This window comes from Zonotrichia albicollis, chromosome 2, assembly GCF_047830755.1.
Source record: "Zonotrichia albicollis isolate bZonAlb1 chromosome 2, bZonAlb1.hap1, whole genome shotgun sequence".
NCBI classification, from domain to species: domain Eukaryota; kingdom Metazoa; phylum Chordata; class Aves; order Passeriformes; family Passerellidae; genus Zonotrichia; species Zonotrichia albicollis.
This window is the reverse complement of record NC_133820.1, coordinates 38268763-38290231: the sequence shown is the minus strand read 5'-3', so window position 1 is coordinate 38290231 and position 21469 is coordinate 38268763. Positions and strand designations below refer to the sequence as shown.

The window sequence follows — 21469 nt, the reverse complement described above, 5'->3', positions numbered from 1 at the left end:
CACTGTCTAGTGGAGCAGGAGTGACAGCTCATGGCAAATGACTTGAAACAATTCTTCAATACTTTTAGCATGTCCCTCATCCCTGATCATGGAATTCCTGGTGCGCTTTTCTGTCTCTCAGTGAAGCCAGTACAGGGAACCAGAGAAAATGGTCAACAGAAGATGTGATTTGTGGTCAGAAATTATGAAAGACTTGTCACCTCTTTAATTTGCATATGTATCGTGGTGTGAAAAAGGTGTGGGTGTGTTGTTTCTGTGGTCATGCATCCACTGTAATCTTTCACCAATTATTTCCACACTTCAACTACTTTTTCAGGTCTGAACAGCTGTGCTGAGCTCCTGGGATTCATTTGTGGTAGGTGGCCCTGTGGCTACAGTGCTCCATTCTCCTACTACCTTCTATTCTGGGCAGATGGTGAAAGCAGTACAAAATTGGATGTGAGAGCTCTGTGCTGCTCCTGGTGCCTGCTTCACTTCATGTGAGCTTCAGAGAGATTTATGTGCTGTGAAATCAATAGGGTCTCCCTCTGAAAGCAGCTTGTAGATGGGATTAGTGAGTTTCCCCTTGGAGCTCTGGCTAAGAATGACTCCTTCATGTGCCAAACTTGGACCACAGTTTCCTCTTGCTGAGGAAAAATAACAGCTCTCACCTTTAATATGAAGATTACAGAACAGTTTGTATATAAACCACTAATGAATTATACTAATACTCCCACTATAAAAAGAATTATATTAACCACTCCTTCTTTCATACAGATTCAAGCCTTGAGATTAAATGACTTTCCTGTCTCACTTTGAGAGCTGGATACAGAACCTGTGAGACAAAAACATCAATCCAGTCTTTTAACTGGAAGATTTTGGTGTAACCAGTTAACCTTGTATTTGTCAATCTGCCATGCACTTCTTTTCCTTGACATCTTGTCCCTAATGCAGGGAGTAAAAAACCCATCCAGTTTTATGGTGAAAGTATCATCTGGGAGAAGAGAGCAGCAATAGATTTAGGACTCTTTTCTGGTTCTGTATGTCCTGAAGGCAGAGCTAGGCACAAGCAGCAGGCAGGTCATAGGAGGTGTCTGCTTTGCTGGGGAGGGTGAGGCTCCAGGGCAGACATGACATTGTCCTGCTGTGGGAAGAGCACAGAGAGGTCAGGCTGGGCATTGGCAGGTGCAGGTTCCTACCCTAACACAGAAACAAGCAAAGTGCTGGACCCTGCACTGCTTTGCAAGGGATAGGGAATGGGGTGCTATGCTCTGGCTGGAATGAACTGGCAGGAAGGATGTGCATGGACTTGTGTCCTTCATCTTTCCCTTGACCTGAGCAGCAGCACTGCTGCTCTGAGTGCTCCCAGCATAGTCACAGGAGCACAGTTGTGAGCCTGTGCAACTCTACAGATTTCTATCTGTACCAAAGCCAAGTCCAGTGCTTCCAGGGGTGCAGGTTAGCACCTCTTTCAGGTAATGTCCTTTGCTGTCCCATTCATAAGGGATAAAAACACATCCACCCCAACTCTGGAGTGCAAAACATGCTAGTAAGGAATAATCCTTATACTCAAGGGAGTACTTGGTATTTATATAGGATTGCCTTTTTTCTTCCCCTGTCTGAGCCTACTGCAGATAGATAGATAGATAGATAGATAGATAGATAGATAGATAGATATAGATAATAGCCTCCTTACTGTCCATCAAAACAGAATTTGAACCTACTTTGAAGTATCCATAGCTTGCCACAGCCTTGAGCCAGCATTTCAGCAACAATGTGGAAGGACAATTGAATGGGTCAGTATAAACCCAGCAGTTTTGTCCTGCCTGCAAGAACTTTGGATCTGCAAAACTCCTGTCAAGAATGTTGCATTATGGAGAAGACAATTATCTCTCTCAGGATGAGAAGGACTTGGCTGCTTTTCCTCTGAGAAAGGTAACTATGGCTGGAGGCATATAGTCTACCATGTCTGACCTAGAAAATGCCAAAATGGTTGTCTATAGCCTTAGAGCTTTATAAACCTTGCTGTATAAGACACAGAAATATATTATTGTTCTTCTGTTGTCTCATACTGAAAAATGTTTACCTGTCATGTTTTACATGGGGGCCCATTTTAGATAGGGGAAGATGGAGAGGGCAAACAAGGACAAAAGAATAAATTCTAGTCAGTACAAGCTTTTGCCATGGTTTGTAACTTAAGTATCTTCAAGGTGATGTGAGTTGCAGCCTTATTTCTTCTATGGCACAACACTTTTATCTTGGGGGAAGAATTTTAAAAAACTCCCAGACAACTACCTTTGTAGCTTTTCTCTTTCACAAGTACAAAATGAGTTACATGGGGACACAGAGGTGATGCAAAAACCTCTTCAAGTGTTTCCCTAAACAGGAAGAAAAAATGCAAAACAAACCACAGGCTGTGTCCATAGGCTCAGTGCATCCCTGTATGAGATTCCTGAGGCTTACCTGCTATTGAGAGGCAGTGGTGCTACACAGAACTTGCCAACAATGAATGGCTCATCCTTGCTCCAAAAATGATTCCTGGGGATATACTTGAGGGTGACAGTGTTTATCTGGCAGAGGGGAACTCGGTGTGCCAGCAGCCGTTTGCCTGTCTCCTGGTCCTTGGGTCTGCAAGGCAGGATGAGAGATGTGAGGGATGTGTTCAGCCAGCCTGCAGATACAGTGCACATCCATGGAAACACTGGAGCAATCTGCAGTTATTGTGAAGCCCTCACATAACAAAATGGAGTGAAAAGACTCGTCTGTCAAAATAAGACACTGCATGAGTGTTTTACAGGCTGTCTCTCCATGTTTTATCTCTGTATTCAGGAATATTGCTGTATAAATAGCCTTCCTTCCATCACCAACCCTTCTTCCTGTTGCATATTGCATAAACACTGCTCAGCTTGCCACAGAGAGGTAAGCAGTAGACAAGTCAACATCTATGAAATGGTGAATGGCATGGATAGGGATCAGAGGGGACCAGTACACAAACTGGGATCCTCAAAGAAAGCTAAGAGGTGTCAGGCTCAAAAAGAATGCCCACTGCATAGAGTACCACTCCTTTCCAGCTGTTATAATCCTTGCTTTGGGATGTTGTGAATGCCAGGAAGTTCATATGGCTGTACAAGTCAAGGGAGGGAGACTGGACAGGTTTGTGAAATACAAAAACTAGTAAGAATAATGATCTCATCTTTGGCTCTGAAAGTCCCTGAGATGTAACTAGACACAGGGAAACTCTTTGGGGAAGTATTGCTACATGCTTGCAAAGAGATATTTTTTATACTCTTCTGTAGCTACTTGCTTTTGATCATGTTGAAGGTGGGATGCTTGGATAGATAGATAGATAGATAGACCTTGGATAGATAGACCTATGTCCATCCCTATGCTCTTACCCAGGCAATGTGAACTGAGAAGTGACAGAGGTTTGGTAATGAGCCACTGACCAGAGCCCAGTGAGTTGTGTGCCACAGATCTGTGCTGCCCAGGTATTCTAAGTCCCTTCTATGGAGTCCATCCAGGGGGCCTTGCACTTGATCTATTTGGCACCTCCTAGAGCATGGAGATCATTGATTTCCTTGTGCTCATGAAGAATGCCATGTGCAGCTGGCTTGGCACAGTCCCAGAACCACCTGGGTGACTGTCTGATCAGAAACATGATGGCAGGGAAAGGGGAGAGGTGACAAAAGGGTCAGGAAGAGCCTACAATTCTACTAACCAAAGTAACTCTCAGGCACAGGCTTACAGCAGCACTCACAGCAGCCAACCCACAGCAGCACACCCAGTCCTCCCTTAGATTGCAGCAGTAGTTGCTGGGTTTTGTGTGTCTATGTCTGGCTTGAAGCTGCTACAAAATAAGAAACATGGCAAAATTGTGGTTATAAAAGTGAATAATGGATAGCAAATGGAGGCCATCTCTCTATGGCACGTTGTCCATGGACAGAGGAATGCAGTACAGTTAACCATGTTGGAAGAGCCACTGCTGGGACTGACACTTGGTCCAATCCTGCACAACATTTGAATGGATTTATGAGACTTTGCTGGCTTCAGAGGTATGTTTTCTTGGATATGGGGGATGATGTCATGTGATGTGTAAGCACACAGCAGTGCAGCTGGGAAGTGTCCTGTGTAACAAACTCCTTACTCATCAGGCCCATCCATGTCAGCTACTGAAGCCTGGGGACATGTCTCTTGGGGCATTCTGAGCAACATGTGGGGAGAAGTAAGATTGGAGTGGATATTTGGGAGAGGAGATGACAAGGGCAGTTTGAGGCAAGACACAACCATGTGAGTCCTTTAGCTGAACACTCCCAAGTAAGTCCCTCTGCACTTCTGGGAAACTGCAGCATGATATACATGAGAGATCATCTGAGATAAGTCACTGATTGATCAGTGTCTCAAGTGTGATGTGAGGATCTATGTTTAGATGCCCATTTGATACTCTGAGCTTGACTGCACTGGAAGGCTGAGCTTTGCCTACAGCAGGGAAATTTGCCCTTTGCTACTAGTGGGAAATAAAATGGGTATCTTCAATTTTATACTCTCAAATCTGTAGGTTTATATCTGTAAGCAAATTTTTCAGTTTAGCCTTGTGCTTCTAAGAAAAGCATTTAAGAGAAACACAGCTGCTGCTCCCCCCCGCAGGGCATCTCTGGCTCGGTTACCCTGCTCTAACTCCACTGTCTCATTAAACCGGAGGGTACAGCAAAGCCTCGAGATTGCCTGCCTGGCTCACTTCCTTTCCCTCCAGCGCTCACATGCCTCCTGCTGGACTCCCACCAAACCTGGTGTCCGCCAGCTGCCAGTGGGAGCGCCGCACGGCTCCTGCTCTGACCTGGGCACCACTATTTCTTCCTTCCTGCATCTGTGGAAAAGGCAGATTTGGCTTCCAAACCAGGAGGAGCTGAACAGACTGAGCTCCACCAGGCTGGAGTACAGACCCAAATTCTGGTGCCTGGCTGGAAATCTGTGACCAAGCATCTGCGTCACTCTGGAAAGTACCCTGGAGTGTGGCTTCCCCTTCCCCATTTCTCCCCCTGCCTCCTGGTGCCCACTGAATCAGCAACACAGTTAGCTCCAGGTCACAATATTTTGGCTTAGCAGTAAGGACTGCGGGGGAGGCAGCACTGGAACCCCTGTGATGCTGGGAGAGCTGGCTGGGGCTCTTTATCAGGCTGCTGTCCTGCTTACTGAGGCAGCCAGCAGCATGTGTTAGCTGCATTGTGGTTCCCAGTCCAGAGCAATGGGCCAGGAGTAGGAAGAAGTGAGGAAGACTCTGGGGATTTTGTTGTGGTGGGGAGATCCCCTGGTGGCAAGAGCTGTGGAAGCTGTGGAGTCTGATCTTTTAATTCAGACTCAGTCTGGTGGAGGGTGGTGCTTTCAAGAGGCATCTTTCTGTCCACACAGGGGATCTTGGTCCCCTGCCCCTTGCTTTTGCCTGCAATGGGAGTGAGAGCATTGCTCCCGTACTGCAGAGGCAACAAGTCCTGACACATTTCTGACTGTGCTGAGGTGCACTTGTCTCCTCTTTGCAACTGCTGCCCTCTTGGGCATCAAGAGAAATGTCTAAGCCACCAAGTCCATTCCTCTGGAGACTCTGGTGGACTGGGGTCCTGCTGTAACCAACCCTTGTCTGCCAGAGCAGGGCTAATAACTGTCTGACAGTGGCTGCAGTTTGAAGTGGAGCCAGGTCAGGGTATGGTGTGGAAAAGGAACCAGTGTAGCCACACAAAAGGATGAAAATCTGGGGCTCCCAGGCTGTTCCTACTGCTTTGTGCACTTGAGAAAGACATGGACCCAGGCAGGGTTACTGAGTAATGGTAGCACATGCCTGATTCTTCAAGGCATTTAAGGAAAATGGGGTGGGACTCAAGAAACAAGGTTGTGGTTCATCACTTAGGGAAATACACTGTTGTTGTGCTTTTCCTGGACTAGGATAAAACATTCTTACTCATGGAGCTGGGAGAAAACAGGCCAGAAGCAAGCACTATCACTCACATGGTGATCTTTGCTGTGTCCTTGGTACTGTTGCTGCTGAAACTGATCTCAATGATGGTGACTCTGTTTCTTTTCCTCTGCAGCTGAAACTCAACCAGGCTGTGGTGGACTGAGCAAGAAGAAAAGAATGTGGGTGTGAGGACATGTACTCTCTGTAGGACCTGCCCATGACAGAAGAGGGGCTCTAGTACACATTCCCTGGCCCCACCAGCAGAAAAGGTTGAACAAAGATAAGAAAGAATCAAGTCTCTGTGCTGTGTGAGGCACAGGGGACATGTCTGTATAGCCCAGTGTGAACAGATAGGCATTTTCTATGCCTTGTACTTCAGCCCTGAAACACACATGGCTGTGTTAGCTCAGGGCTGTGCCCACACTGACAAATCTGTTTATGGAGGAGATGTGCAGGGTTATTTCTCTTCAGTGGTGTCTCAGACCCCATTGCCCACAGCAGCTGACTATGATGGGGCAGTGTGCTGTAACTACCTGGGCTCCTCAGAGGATCTGCTTCATTGGCCAAAACCCTCTGGCTCCTTTTTCTCTCATGCTACTTACCACAGAATGGGGCTGAAGGACTGGTCATTAAAAAAACTTTCACTTCCTGGGGCAGCCTGCTCATGTTGACACCTGCCTGCTCCAGCAGGCCTGCAGGGGGAAATAAAGTCAGTGCAGGGAAAGCCATGAATGACAGAACAGAAATATAAGTAAGAAATGTAACAGAAATATAATATATATCAGTCACCTCCTTTTCACCCTGCCTGACTCCTCTGTCTTGGAGAACAGGTCCCTTTCTTAGACCACTGCAAATCAGAGCAAGTTCAAGTTTTTGGTGTCTGACAGGTTAACATTCCCTCAGGAAACCTCCTCTGGCTACCCCAGGTAATCATCCCCAGAGAACCTCTTGGTGGCTTTCTTTTCATTCCTCTGCCAACAAACTGTGCTGGCAGCTGCATCTGTGCAAAATGAGCAAGAGCAAGGACTACCAAGTCAGAAAACTTGGTGCAGATGTAAATGACAGTGCAAACATAAGGGAAATGGAATTCCTTGGTCAAATGAGGAAACCACCATAACTTGTGGCTTGCATCATTGAATAGCTGGCAAAATGGTTTGGTGAGAGAGCCATTTTGCTGATCTGAGAGAACCTATACCAAAAAAGGCCTCTCTTTATGTTCCTCTGTTACCATACTGCAAATAGCAGCAGAGGACACTTGCATGCCACAGCCCAGCTTCAGAAGCCTAAAAGAGGCACCTACTACCTTCTACCAGTCCAAAGAGTTCATCTTTGGGGTGACCATGGCAGAAATTTATGAAAAGGAGGTGACTCAGCAGCACTGAGTGGTGTAAAAGACTGGGACTTCAGGCTTGAACTAAAATTTCCAGCTGCTTCGCTAAACAAGACATTTTTTTTTTTTGAGCTGATTGCCTACTGATTCTAGATGGCAATTCTGGAAACTCTCTTTCAACACATATCTAGGAAATGTTTAAAGATCAGAAATGTTCAAGATTTTGCTGTTCTATCCTGGTTAATGTATGAGTTTTCATATTGTATCTACAGAAGCCTGAAAATGAAACAGCTTGTCACTCTTCCCAAACAGATCCCAAGCAAATCCTGCTCAGAGAAATCTGGACTACATCCTGTGCTCTGCACTGACACCATCAGGAAAGTATTGCCATCTGCTCTGGGCAGGTGTCATGCTGATACTGTACCTATTCTGGGGCAGGAGGACAGGAAGGGTTTTGCACAGTCCAGGCAATGACCATTTAGAAAATCTTGATGACTTGCACAGGGGAAGCCCATGACGGGACAGGGGTGGCTCAGGGCACTGATGTAGAGATGCACGGCCCGCATGTGATCACAGATCAGGAAATTGTAGCCTGCAGGGAAAACATCAACCAGAGAAAAGCAGCCATGAGTCTTCCTGTCAGCTTCAGGCTTTTTGCTCATTCCCAAGGAGCTGGGAGTGAAGGAACACTGTTACTGCAGTGATGACCTTCCCATTAATAACATTTTGCAGGGCATTTCTGTGGCTACAAACCCAGATCCCACTGCAAGAAAAGTTCTGCAGGAAGTTAGAAGTGTTTTTGTCTCTCAGACTGAGTCCTTTGGAAGAGAGGGACCACAGGGCTCTCATGTTTCTGTCAGTGTTCATCAATCAGGCCATCAATCAAGTTCTCTGCAAGGGGGTGCAGCAGCTTTGACTCCCACCTGCACTGAAACCCCAGCTATGGGAAATGAGGTAACATAGGTGTCTTAGGAAAGCTGACCCTAAATGCAGCTGACTCATACAGAACATATTTGAATGTTAATGAGTTCACACTGTTTACTGTGGAAAGTCCTCTTCTCTAGAAGAAAAGGACAGTAATTGTACAAACTGTCTCTCTAAGTAGACACAACTTCCATCGTGAAAACAAAAAGCAGCTTTTGTTAGTGCTACCTAAGAGCCTTTCTAGCAAAGTGTCATCTCTACTGAAGCTAGGGTTTTGTGTCACAGAGAAGCATCACCATCTCTTGACAGTGGTGCTGCCAAGACACTTGATCTGTATGTGATTTTAATGTCCCCTGCTTCTTGTACTGCTGAGAAGAGGTGTGAGCTGTGAATATGTTTGTCTCGCTTTGCTGACTGCCCTGGCTGTAGCAAGAGCTGCTTGCCAAACAGCATTTTCAGAGCCTGCTAAATGGCCATGAAAGCTCTCTGCTTGGCCAGAGGGTGTTCTTACCTGCAGAGATGAACCGGGGGCATCCTGGCTGATCTTTGCCTCCGTTGACAAAGTAATCGATGTGGCCAACAGGAATCCGGATCCCAAAATCTGAAAGGAGGTGAAATGCCACTTCATTCTCAGCCTTGGCTCTTCTGTAGGCTTTACCCTACATGTTGATGACAGGTCCCAATAACTGCTTGAGCATTAGTAGTACTGGAGCCAGCCCTAATGCTGGAGACATCAAGGCCAGATTTCCTGCTTCTACATGTGCAGGTTTGATGCATGGAGCAGAAAATGCTCCGGGCCCTGCCATCAAAATGACTGGAAACTGTGTCTTAACCACCAGCTCAGCAATTCTAGGTCTTGATTTGATGTAAAGGAGAACTAAACTGACCCCAGCCTTAATGTGGGATTGTGAAAGATAATTGAAAGTTGTCTTGGTAGAGGTTTTCATGGTCTTCAGGCAAAAGGTGTGACTCAAAGGCACCACCTTATTCTTTAGCACATGTTCTGCCTATGCAGATCCTCAGTGCTTTAGAGAAGTTTCTCTGTTGCTGCACCAGCTTTTGGTTTGACTCTGTTACTTTCCAACAGCGCCCTGGGTGGCACATTTTTTACATCAGGCAGGAAAAAACAAAGTTAGGCTAGACCTATAAATTCTCTTCAGGCAGTAAAAGTCATGCTGAGGTAGTTCTGCCTGTCTGTTGTTTGAAGTGCTCTGGGGTATGAATTCATCATCAAAACCTTTCTTGACAAGAATCTTCCTCAAGAGTGAACTTGAACTCATAGCAGTTTGGCAAAAAGAGGGACAATGGCCTACAGACTCCCTAGCAACAATGCTGTCAGGAGGAACAGGAGGCCAGGCTGAGGAAGAGGGGAGCCAGCTTACAGTCAGCATCAGTGTGAATGGCTTCCACGAAGAGGGCATCCCCAGGATCCAGGCGTTCCTCGGGGCTGGCTCTGGTGTACTTGGGGCCTGCAGGATCCAGGGCTGGAACAAAATCAAACACCTCAACAAGTACTCTTCAGCCTCTCTCTTTCTTATTTCTGGACCAGTTATTTTATCTAAAACTTGAAAAATACTGCTAGGCAGATATAATAAATTATTCCCAGGTCTCAGCAATTAAGCTCCAGAATAGTTTCTGCTAGAAGCAACCTCCACTACAGCTTCCTTGCATTGTTCCCACTGTTCCACACCCTTTGGCAGTGTTTTATCTAAAAGTTTTATGCTGTGAAGCCATGACTGAGCCTTAAATAGCACTAACAGGGTGGGTGCATAGTGTCTCTTGGAGTTTTGGTGAAAGAGAATCAAACTTTTTAATGCCTTCCCAAATCGTGCTGTCGTGTGTATTAGCACTACAGTCTGAGAAACGTCACTGCAGATCAGCAGTGAATTCAGCACCCCAGGCATTAACCAACTCAGCAATTACAGAAGTTTCATACTACCTAACAGTTTTAAACCAAAGAGGCTTTTGAGCCCTTTCCCCACAAATAAAACTGAGTCTTTAGCAATCATCTACATTTTTGCCTAAAGCTTGCTCCTAGAGCAACTTCAAAGGAACACAGAAAAGTATCCTTGGCAATACCAAGAAGCAGATTTTGTTGTTGTTGGTTTTTTTTTTGGTTTTTTTTTTTTTTCCTGAGGTTTATCCTGTTCTCATTTTATAGAAAAGTAACCTCACAAGACTTTTTGTCATTCCCCAGGCAACAATAGTTTAGGAAGCAGGTCTGCTCCTTGTGCCATTAACCTTGGAGGTGGCTGGGTTCACAGCTTTGGACTCAGTCTCATTAATTCTCCATGGAGAAGGCAGTATCAACAATATACAAATGGGCATGTCTGCATTTGTGAGGGGAGAGGGAAGGAGAAAAAGAAGGAAAAAACCTTCCTTTCTGTTCTTTCTGTAAATAAAAGCTAAAAATAAAACTTTAATGCTCTTTAATCTTGATATGCACAAAAAGCTGAGAAGTTCCCCACCCACTTCTACAGACCAAGTTGTAGTTAAAAGCTTTAAAAGATACTGAAAATTGTTATTTAGTGTGGCATAAAATTCTTAGTGAGGAGGCAGAAACCTTATATGAACACACACTCCAGCAAATTGTGGCTCTGGGGTCAAATTCCTGTGTGAGGAATTTGTGAGGAGGCAGGAGATGAGATCAGGCATATCTTGGGTCTAAGCCAATCTATCTTCAGGATCCTAAATTTGAACTGGAATCTGCAATGCCCAGTGTGCCTATGAAATCACAGGATAAACAGGAATGTGGAAAAAGGATTGTATTCGAGCAGAGTTAAAAATGGAATAAATAAATCTGCAAAGCTTCTATTACATGTGGACAACATATAGGGGAAGAGTGCTTGACTCTGAAGTTAATTACTGTGGTTTCATGGAATTGTGTCTGCTTCTGCTCATCTGAAGACATCACTGATCATAAAATTTTAGTGCAGGACAGAGGCTACTCTAAATTTCTCTTAATGTAAACTTTGATTCACAGCTTTAACAAGGGCTCAACATGAAATTCACTTCCTGTAAAGAAAAGCCCGTATTTCATGCAGCATGGGTATCTGAGAAAACAGGACCAACATTTCTCTGGACTGCCCAGCCAAAAGTGGAGTGAAACCCTTCCTGAGGATACCTCTGTGAGACAGGCCAGCATGGGCTGAGGCAGCAGGAGTTTAGGCCACGCTGCTGGAGACTTTGTCTATTCCTTTGTAGTGGCATTCCTCTCCTATCAAAATGAATTACTGTTGGTCATTCCCAGAATTTAGTAAAACCCTTGACAATCTGATTTGACATACAATGTAGCCCCACTTTTTGAGAAGGGGTGATGGTGGTGGTGGTAGTTTGTGGATTAGAGAGACCTTCCAAAGTTTCTTCTTACCTAAATGATTCTGTGACTTTATTCATGCTTCACACCTAAAGGCTGAACAGGTCCTGAGTGCACCAAAACCTCTAAGTGACAGGATCAGCCTATACCATTTTGCTCTGCAATTCCTCCAGTGGAGTCTCTTCCTCTCACCTCTGGCTGTGTTTAAGGTCAGCTCTGTTTGGTACACACTCTGTTTGGGTGGCATTAGCCCAGCCTACTGTGAAAACAGCCAGCTCGTGGGGGAGAACAGCAAGGAGCCTCATCTGGGTCCTCCCAGTGTTGGCTCAGGTTCTTCTTGCATTTGTTCCATGCCTGAGCTGTGTGGTAGGGATGCCATGCCTTGTTGGTCAGCCTTGGTCCTGACTTGACTTCCCAGCTTGGTCTTGGGCTTGCCTTATCACTACAAACTAGACTGTGCATGACCCTGGTTCCTGTCACTGATCCTGCTCTGCTCTCCTGCCCAGACACAGTTGGACTCATCCCTTGTCTGTAGGGCCACTGCTCACCTTACTGGCCCTTTGGCTCTCTGTTTTCTTGCAGAGCAGCTCACTCCTGCTGATCCCCCCAAAACTGCATTGTGGGCTTTAATTCTAAGAATCTCATGTGCATGCTATAATTTGGAAGCAAAGCTTCTGGGTGTTGTGGGCTTTCACTGGTAATGAGAACTTGTACCAATGCTAAGCTGGCACTAATTTGAAGAGTGTAGCAGAGGTGGAAGCACCTTTTTGCAAATACTTGTGTTCTTTTGGCAGCATGGAGGGGACTGATGCTGGAAAGGCTCTGTCAGAACCTAGGGAGAAGCCCATAAGCCTTATGAAATGAAAAGACCATTCTGAATGACTCCCCTCTCTTGCTCTTTCATTCTCTCTCCCGAAGGACAGGGGAGGCTCCCAGACTCTGATACCTGTTATCCGTCCCAGGTGGCCGCCATGGAAGTGCCCCACCAGGCCCCCGACGTGGGCTCCCAGGCTCACCCCAATGATGTGGATAGATGTCCCTGAGACTCCCAGGGCCTGCAGGGTGACAAGAACACAAGTTACTCTTTCTGGAGCAGAAAGGTGAAATACCCTGTGCTAGCCCACACAGCAGCTCTATAACTCTCCTAATGTACGATTGCTTTTGAGGTGTACAGTGGGAAAATAAATACTTAAGGAAATGATGGATTGCACTTTCTGTTTTCAGGACCTTTCTTCAGGTCCACAGAGGCAAACCCAGCCCTAAACAGGTTGGTCAGCACTGCAAACACTTAAGGGAGAGTTTACATGTAGCTGGTTAACACAAGGATTCATCCCCCTGATTGCAGAAGTCTTGTTCAGCTGTGCTTGGCACGAACAGAATGGGGCACATCTGGGTATTTCCACATACTGGGAAGTCTATCTGAAGCCCAGAGCAAATATATTATAGCCTCAAATCTCACTCCCTCTAGCTTCCTGGACAAAATTTCTCAGCAGAAGAAGAAGACTGTCCAGTGAATATGGATCTGAGAAACCCAAGGCAGACTTCAGGTTTGTTCTGAACTGGAGAGGGAGCTGACAACTGGTATTTTTTCCAGAAAAAGTCAAAATTCCAAAGGAAGAAGAAAAATGGTGGCATGGTCAAGCCTGGATTGAAAAAGGGTAAAAGGAAAAATCTGGAATAAAAAATCCACTTGTCCAACTCCTGGATAGAGCAGGTTGGGAGCAGCTCCCTGGCCATTCCCCTGCACTGGAAATGCACAGTGGCTTACCAGGAGCTTGCTGATGAACTGTGAGATGGCGAGGGCCAGCTGTGTGACATTCTCCACTGCGGAGGGATAGTCTCCTGTAGACCCATAGACCCAGTCCACTGCGATCACATTCACCTGGCTGGTATGCAGTATGGCCTGGACAAGCCCTTCAATCCAGGAAGGTTTGGTACCCAAAGCCCTGAGGAGTCACCAGAAACAAGGACGTTAGCTGTTCCCCAGGCAGGGCCTGTGCCACTGTGTTGTTCTCTGGTGCTGAGGCTTCACATGTCTCAAAGGAGGTTGCCAGACAGTGGCTGGAAGTTATTTTTGGTGCTAGACATCCACATCTGGATTTTTTTAAATTTTTTTTTGCGGTGGTGTAATAACACTTTCCAGAATGCTCTGATTTGGGAGGGAACCAGATGTTTTAATGAATGAGAAAACATTTGCAGGGCACAGGCTGAGATCTCACTGTCTCTGTGGTGATTCATTTAGCCACCAGAGAGCCCACGTGGAGTAAGTCAGGTGACTGGGAACACCTGGATCCTTCTCTGCTGCCACTGGCAGGAAGTCCTTGCCCAGATCACCTGGTTTTCATTGCTACATTTTCTCATCTCTAGACAATCAAGAATAAGATCTATACCAAAGAATTCCAGGAAAACCAAGGAGGCTGTGTTCTGCCCAGTTCCCCTAATGTCATCTGGTGAAGAATGTGCTGTCTCTCTAGAAGGCAACAGCTGGTTTTCTGAGAAGACCCTGCAGTATCTGCTGTGGTTTCATCCTGGTTTTCTATGCACTTTCTATTCAGGCTTCTGCACTTCAAAACAAATAATATTATATGGTCACACCTGACTGAAAAATGGCCCAGAAGCTTGCAGAATAATGGCAGTTAAAAAGAAAAACCCAGCTCCAATCCCAACACTTTCAAGAACAGAAGGATAATCTGTCTGCTTGGGGTTCTAAATGGCTCACTCACCCAGGCTATTGGGCATGAAATCCAAGAAGACAATTTAAAGGGACAAGAATCTTAAAGAAAAGACTTCATAACTAACAATGTTGAAAAAAGGAAAGAAAGAGAAAGATGTGGGAAGAGAGGAAAAGAAACAGAGAGACAGAGGAGAGGAGAGGAGAGGAGAGGAGAGGAGAGGAGAGGAGAGGAGAGGAGAGGAGAGGAGAGGAGAGGAGAGGAGAGGAGAGAGGAGAGGAGAGGAGAGGAGAGAGGAGAGGAGAGGAGAGGAGAGGAGAGGAGAGGAGAGGAGAGGAGAGGAGAGGAGAGGAGAGGAGAGGAGAGGAGAGGAGAGGAGAGGAGAGGAGAGGAGAGGAGAGGAGAGGAGAGGGGAGAGGAGGGGAGAGGAGGGGAGAGGAGAGGGGAGGAGAGGGGAGGGGAGGGGAGGGGAGGGGAGGGGAGGGGAGGGGAGGGGAGAGGAGGGGAGAGGAGAGGAGAGGAGAGGAGAGGAGAGGAGAGGAGAGGAGAGGAGAGGAGAGGAGAGGAGAGGAGAGGAGAGGAGAGGAGAGGAGAGGAGAGGAGAGGAGAGGAGAGGAGAGGAGAGGAAAGGAAAGGAAAGGAAAGGAAAGGAAAGGAAAGGAAAGGAAAGGAGAGGAGAGGAGAGGAGAGGAGAGGAGAGGAGAGGAGAGGAGAGGAGAGGAAAGGAAAGGAGGAGAAATTTATACCAATTTCTAACTTTTTTTAGTTAGTCCAAAGGGTGTGAAGCACACACAAGAAAAGGCAACTAGTCACAAACTAAAGGACTTCAAGTTGTGCTGTAATGTGGGGTATCAGCAGCATTTTCCACCAACAGCCTCCTATAATATTCCTGGGTCCAGTTTGGGGGTGAGAATCCCAGTCTCTGCTCTTAGGAGCTGTTTTTCATGCAGCCACTCTGCTGGGGAGATAAAAAGGTCACACAAGCAGGACAGTTGCATGCCAGCCCACCCAGTGTTTGGGAATGCTGGGTAGTGTTTAATTCACCGGTGAAAACCTAGTCACAGTGCTCTTCTGTCTCTCACCTGAAGCCATGGATGATGATTTTGGTGTCCAGGCTGCTGTTGAAGCTGCGGTTCTCGATGCCATCATCAGCTGAAATCAGCTCTCCACAGCTGGGGCTCGAGGATGTGAACAGGAGAAATTGGACCTTGAGTTTGCTGCCTCGTAGGAGGTTGGCTCTCTGGAAGTCCACACAGTGATGCTCTGAGAGCCTGTCTGTATTCCCTGCACAGGAGGGAGGGAGTGGCACATTTAGTCTGGGTCTGAGCAATGGGACAAAACAACCCCTCATTTTAATTCATCAGAAAGATAAAGGTAGCAGTTTCACTAGGCAGAAAAAAAATAAACATCTGATCTGCAGCTATGAGCTACACCTGAGCAAATGTAGGCTAGAAAGCAAGCACAAAAGTTCAGCAGTGTGTGTCACTAGCGGTGCTACTTTAAGAGCTGGTGTACTGGCATCCTGCTACAATGACAATACATGCACCTTCCCTTTCTGGACTGGAGGAGGTGAAGCAGCCTTGAATCTGACATATGATAAAATAATCATTCATTTATGTATTTTTAAATCAGACAACCAGCTTCCCAATTTCCCTCAGAAGGTACTTTACACCAGCTAGACAAAACACATCCTACAGGTCAGCACAAAGGGGCGAGATTCAATATTCAGATTCCCCTAAAAGGATGTGACTACTCCTTACTCTTGTTTATTTCTGTCTTCCTGAGCACTGACAAGGAAGAAAGAGATATTTTTAGAGATCAGCTTGGAGAAAATGTACGTCATGAGCCAGTCTAAGTAGCAAAAGTGGGTCCAGTGCCAGCACGGTGTCAGAAATGGCATAAGATGACGGGGATCATCAGTAAAGGTAAGGCAGGAGGTGCACTGCAGTGAAGCTGCAGGTGATGTGTGACTGTAGATGTGATTACTAAGGCAGTCTCATTGACAGTACAATTAAAGAAAGAAATGGAATTGTGGCATTTGTTTATTTTTCTCTCAGCTAATGCAGATCACACTCGCTGACCTTTTGAAGCAATGTGGCAAAGATGCCATTGCCAGAGTCCAAGTGGTCCCTTTTCCTTACACTTCCGGGCAAACCTGGATCATTCTTGTAAATCAGGTTAATGGAATTGAATCACTGAGAGTGATTGAATCAAAGCATAAGAGAAGAAAGGACCATTCTTGCACTATTTTTTGTCCCCAGCACCTAACAAGGTTATTGCCAGGACCTCTTGACATACAGCTTATTTAGGGAGAACTGAATTCAGATCCTTCTCTGTAAAACCTTCAATCCCTTGCCAGGCACTCATGTTTTTCTTACCTGTTTGTGCTGAGCTGGGCAGCAACAGGAGAGCAAGAACCATGAGCAGTTTTTTCTTCGGATCTTCAACCATCTTCCCGTTCATCCAATACAAGTATAGGGATTGTAGAGGGGAAAACCAGCTGTGGTTAATGATCAGCTTGAGTCTGTAATGATCAATCAGCCTGTGCACTTTTGGGAAAATGACCTAATTTGGATTTTGAGAAATTACCTCTGCTCTTACTAAACCATTAGTCAAAATTTGAAGCAGAGGCTTCACTGACTTCTTGTTTAAAGGAGATGTTGGCCTTCCTTTCCTCCCTACCTCCCTTTCCTCAAGGGAAACTTCTCACTTCAGAAATCAGGCAGTGAAACCAGTCCCAGCAAGCGATAGAGTTACAGTGCTTTATCCTTGCTACCGAAACCTTTCTGCCAAATTCTGCGTAGGGATGCTGGTTTATCACAAGGCTTTACAGTGAGTCCATGCCAGGACTTCATATCAGCCTTGCATTGTATTTTCCTACTGCATTGCTGTCTTTCCTGTATTTCTGCTTTTGGTCAGATACCTGTAACAGTCTAAATAAGGCAAAACAGTGGATTACACCTGAAAAGTGAGGGAAAGGCAGGCTAAAATGTAACTGTTGGTCATATCACCATAACAAGCCCACACTACATCTTTTAGGGTGGGGGCACCCTTCAGTAATGCACCAGCATCGTTAGCATGCAAATACTTCAAAAAGACCTTCGAATAAAAAACTTTTCCACTTTGGTGTATACAGATGGAGGAGCATAAGTGCACCCCCAGACGTGTAACATGGCACTGGTGATGTGGAGGTACCATATCCCTGGCTGAGATGGGCTTTCAGGTAAGGACACACCTGTATCCTCTGTGTTGGTCTGTCGTGCTGGACAAGGCAGCTTTGCCCCGGCTGTGCTAAATGGCAGGGAGGGCAATGAGCAAAGTTCCCTGTCCAGGTACTAATCTACAGTGGCTTAGCTGAACAACCTAATGAAGAAATGTCTTCAGTCTGACCAGGAAGATGACCAAAGACATGTCAAAAAGCATCAGACACTACTTTTCTTCAGAGCTATTGGTGATAGCAATGATTTCCTTACCCCAGCTTGCACCAGCTGAAGGCTTTGGGGCTCTTTTAGGCAGAAGTTCATTGTATTTCCAAATCTTCTGAGATAAAATTCTGCAGTTTTCACTGAAAGTTAGGCAGCCTCAGCTGCCTGGCCTGGAGGACTATTGAATCCCACCCCAACTACATCCTCCCAGGGATACATACAGAGATACCTTCTGACCCTGAAGTACTTGCCTCCAGGATCAAGCTGGCTTATTGTCAGAGGATATTGTCAGTGTCTCACAAATATGTGCCTGAGTTTGTCAGCCCAATCAATTTTCCAAGACTGAAAATTGCAATGCCAATAGCTATCTCCTGGCTTCCAGCCCACGCTTCATCTTTCCATCCCCAGCATCAGATTAATCTTATTTTATCTTACAATTCTCAGATTGTAAGATAAAGCCTGTGCACTCCAATGGGCCCATTCCTTCATTGCCAAGTCCTATGGAAATTTTGAAATACCATGTAATATAAAGCAGGCACCAGTATTACAGCCTTAGAGTTAAACATGGCTTTGGCCAAGATTTGCAGATCTGGTTTTATTTTGTGAATTTGCAGAGCTCTTAAACAACATCTTGGTGCTTAACAATTCTGCAAATGCACAAAACTGGTGTTTTTTTAAAAAGAAATGTCTTAATGAAATTGAAAATTCTGTTTCTTGAGCAGTATTTTTTTTCTGAATTCTTAGATTTAGTAATTCCTGAAATTTTTTTTATTATAGCAGCACACTGTGGCAATTTCGTATGCAAACAGCAAAAGCCACTCAAGTTACTCTGTGCTTTAAATGCTCTTACTAGTAAAGCTATTTTAGTATAAATTGTTTTCTGTTTATTGCTTGTGAACTTAATTACAGAGTAATTACAGTTACAATAATTCAGGAACGTAATGCCACTTATTTTGCTTCCCAATGGGAGTGATTATAATGGCAATGGGAGCGCTATTGCAAAGACTTTCAAATCACTTTATATTTCTTTTAACAGTCCCTAACAGCACACAGTCATGAAGCACCGTGTGATTTGCTTGTGAATGTCAGGGATAGTGAAAGCAAACAAACTTGATTTTATGCACAAATTCTTTTAATTAAAAAGAAAATTTTAAAAATGTGCTGTCTGCACATTCAAAATGCTGAAAGTACCCAACTCAGCTGAAAGTACTGAATCCCCACCCACAAAGCAACAGCTGGCAGAGGCATATAACCACTGCCAATACCCAATGGTCAAATGGAAATCTGATCACAGGAAAATTCACTCAGCCTGGAAAACTAATTTTTGATACTGAAACAATGCAGTTGGGGAGCAGCACCAGACCTTGGGGGAAGCCAAGTGTGAGTTAAGCAAATGATGACTATTTAAAGCCTCTCCCTGTGGCCTTTGCATTCGAAGAAGGGCATGAAATACACCCTGAGCTTGGCTCAGTGCTCTTTAAGTTCTGGATCCCCCCTTACTGCTGGAATGCTTGGTCTCAGAGCTCCTGTATTTTCTGTCATTTGTCTGTGAAGTGGAAACCATGGCTCTGATTTAAGCATGCAGACTCCTGTGTATTGTTCCCAGGACTGACAGAGGAACCAGGATTAGTTCTCATCTCAAAGCAAGTTGACCACCCTGCTTTCAGAAGTGTGTCCCAGCAATGACAGAGCAGGGAGTAAACAAAGATGTTTTGGCAACTGAGGAAGGGAACACATGGGCAAGTCTGCTTGGGTACTCTGTCAGGAAAGGAGGAAAAACAACCATCTGAGCCTTTTTTGAGTACTTTGTGAATCTTCCACCTGGTATGCATAAGGGAGAATGCATCCTTACCATGTATCACCAAGTAGAAGAGCCTAGGTAAGGGCACCAGCCTCCAGATTCAAGTTTTTCTCTCAGTTTCTCTGCCCTGTGAAGTCCTAATCATCTTCTACAATGTGGAGCAGCTCAGTAGGAAGAACACAGGCCTGCCTTAAGTGCATGTGGGTGACCTTCTGTCTTTCCTTCCACAGGAAGGAACTAATATAACCTGTTTCAAAGTGAAACTGTCTGCTACAAATTTCTCTCTCCTAACCTCAAAGATTTAGTTGAACAACCTAATTAAGAAATTTCTTCAGTCTGATCAGGAAGATGACCAAAGACATTTCAAAAAGCACCAGACACCACCTTTTCTTTAGGGGGAATTGGATTCAGATTAGGGAACCTACAGGAAAGCTGTATTGTGCAAGCATCATCCCAGCAACAAGGCTCAATCCAAAGCCTCTGACATCTTGGGAGGACATTTTACCTGACAAGAAGATGAGTCTGCAGCAGAGAACATGTGCTCCTGCCATGAGAGTGCTGCAGGAAGATGGCCATGTTACATTTCTGGCATAAACACTGTGACTTGGAGCCTTTACAGGGTAGGGGGCTCCCTTTGACACTTGTCAGAGATTAAGAACAGAAGAGAAAAGGTAACCAAGGGACAGATGTGTCCATGTCACTGAGCAGAAGGAATTTATGGGATGGGCCTCTCTCCATTTGTAAGTGAGCTACACGTCATGGCATTCCAATGCAGTTATGGAGAAAGGATCAGTATTATTCTGGTTTTGTAAGAACTGAATGAAACAGCATTGCTCAGCTCAAGATGCAGTGTCACTCCAGCTCATGATGCAGCCTTCAGCGGTGAGTGAAAGGAGCTTACAGTAACTTCTAGATGAAGGTGGGAAAAATCCCTCAGAGCTGGGATTACTTCAGCGTTTATTCTGGCAGGACCTCTGCTTAGAGATACCCATGGCTGCCAATTTCTTTTTCTCTTTGTGATGTGTGAAGTGCAAAGCTGAGGTCTCTCAAAGGGGTGGTGAACAGTCCGACATGGCAGCTTGTCAGTGAGTGTGGGGGCCGAGTGTGCTGAGAGAAATCTGAGAGATAAACCTGTGGTGAGAGCCTCCCTCCCAGCACTGCGCTGTGCTGGTACTTCCCAGGACGGACAGACACAAGCTGCTGGGAGCTGAGCATGCTTTGGGGCTCTGGAATCTTCTCAGGGTAATGCGCTGGGAGTGGAATGAGGTGAAGGAGGCTGAAGCATCCACCCACAGCAACTCACTGCCCTGAGAGGGAAGCTGCTCACAGCTGCCTCGGGAACGCTAACAGAGCAGCAATTTTTCAGTAGCTGCTGAGTACTCATGTTTTCCAAACTGTTGTGGTTTTCCATTTCTTTCTCGAAAACACTCAGTAGTGTCAAGAGGCCAATCATCCATTCATGAAAGGGAATCTAAGTGTGTTTGAGTTTTGTGAATGGGCTGCTGAGCAGCTGGTGTCAAAGAAAACCCCTAGAAGTCAGAGTTGGTTTCTGTTCTATTTCGTTTCCTTCACTCACCTCCCCCAGAGATCAACCTCACCTTGTGTGGAACAGGAGAGCGCAGCCAGGCTTAGCCTTGAGCCCACCCCTCAAAAGGAGATATTACCAGGTGTCCCTCGAAGAGAACAGGGGACATTTTTGGGAGCACTCCCGGCTTCAGGGAGTGTCAGGAGCCGGAGCTGTCCCTGCCCATGGCAGAGGGGCTGGAACTGACCCATCTATTCCGTGATCATTTTCTGAGGCGGCGGAGCTGCGTGCCGCCTGCTGAAATTCGTTCCTCAACTAATCTGCGTGGCTCCCATCCACACTAAATCGATTTACTCTCAGGTTTTCAATTGTCAGAGCTCAACCTCCCTGAGGCAAGAGCAACACGACAATTTCTGTGGCCAGCGCTTCCCGGAGCCAGCCCCAGGAGCCACAGAGGCCCTTCGCGGGCAGTGCGAGGCCACGCGGGGCACCCGCCCCCGCACAGGGCACACGGGAGGCGAGGCCTGTGCTCCCCCGGGCCCCGCACAGG

General features: G+C 45.9%; 1 protein-coding gene across 2 annotated transcripts; it reads right to left on the bottom strand.

Annotated features, from left to right (window-relative positions):
• Nucleotides 1-710: 710 nt before the first annotated feature.
• Nucleotides 711-16690, bottom strand: PLA1A (phospholipase A1 member A). Of its 2 annotated transcripts, none has more exons than XM_005486109.3 (11): nucleotides 16547-16690; nucleotides 15251-15452; nucleotides 13265-13442; nucleotides 12443-12551; nucleotides 9563-9664; nucleotides 8692-8781; nucleotides 7681-7848; nucleotides 6529-6618; nucleotides 5977-6085; nucleotides 2443-2607; nucleotides 711-1123 (listed from the first exon to the last, which is right to left on the bottom strand). In XM_005486109.3, the coding sequence occupies exons 1-11, from the start codon at nucleotides 16629-16631 to the stop codon at nucleotides 1039-1041; spliced, it is 1383 nt and encodes a 460-aa protein (XP_005486166.3). In that variant the 5' UTR covers nucleotides 16632-16690; the 3' UTR covers nucleotides 711-1038. The 2 variants fall into 2 exon arrangements, with proteins under 2 accessions (XP_005486166.3, XP_074390876.1); XM_074534775.1 differs by having other exon boundaries at nucleotides 711-1120.
• Nucleotides 16691-21469: the final 4779 nt, after the last annotated feature.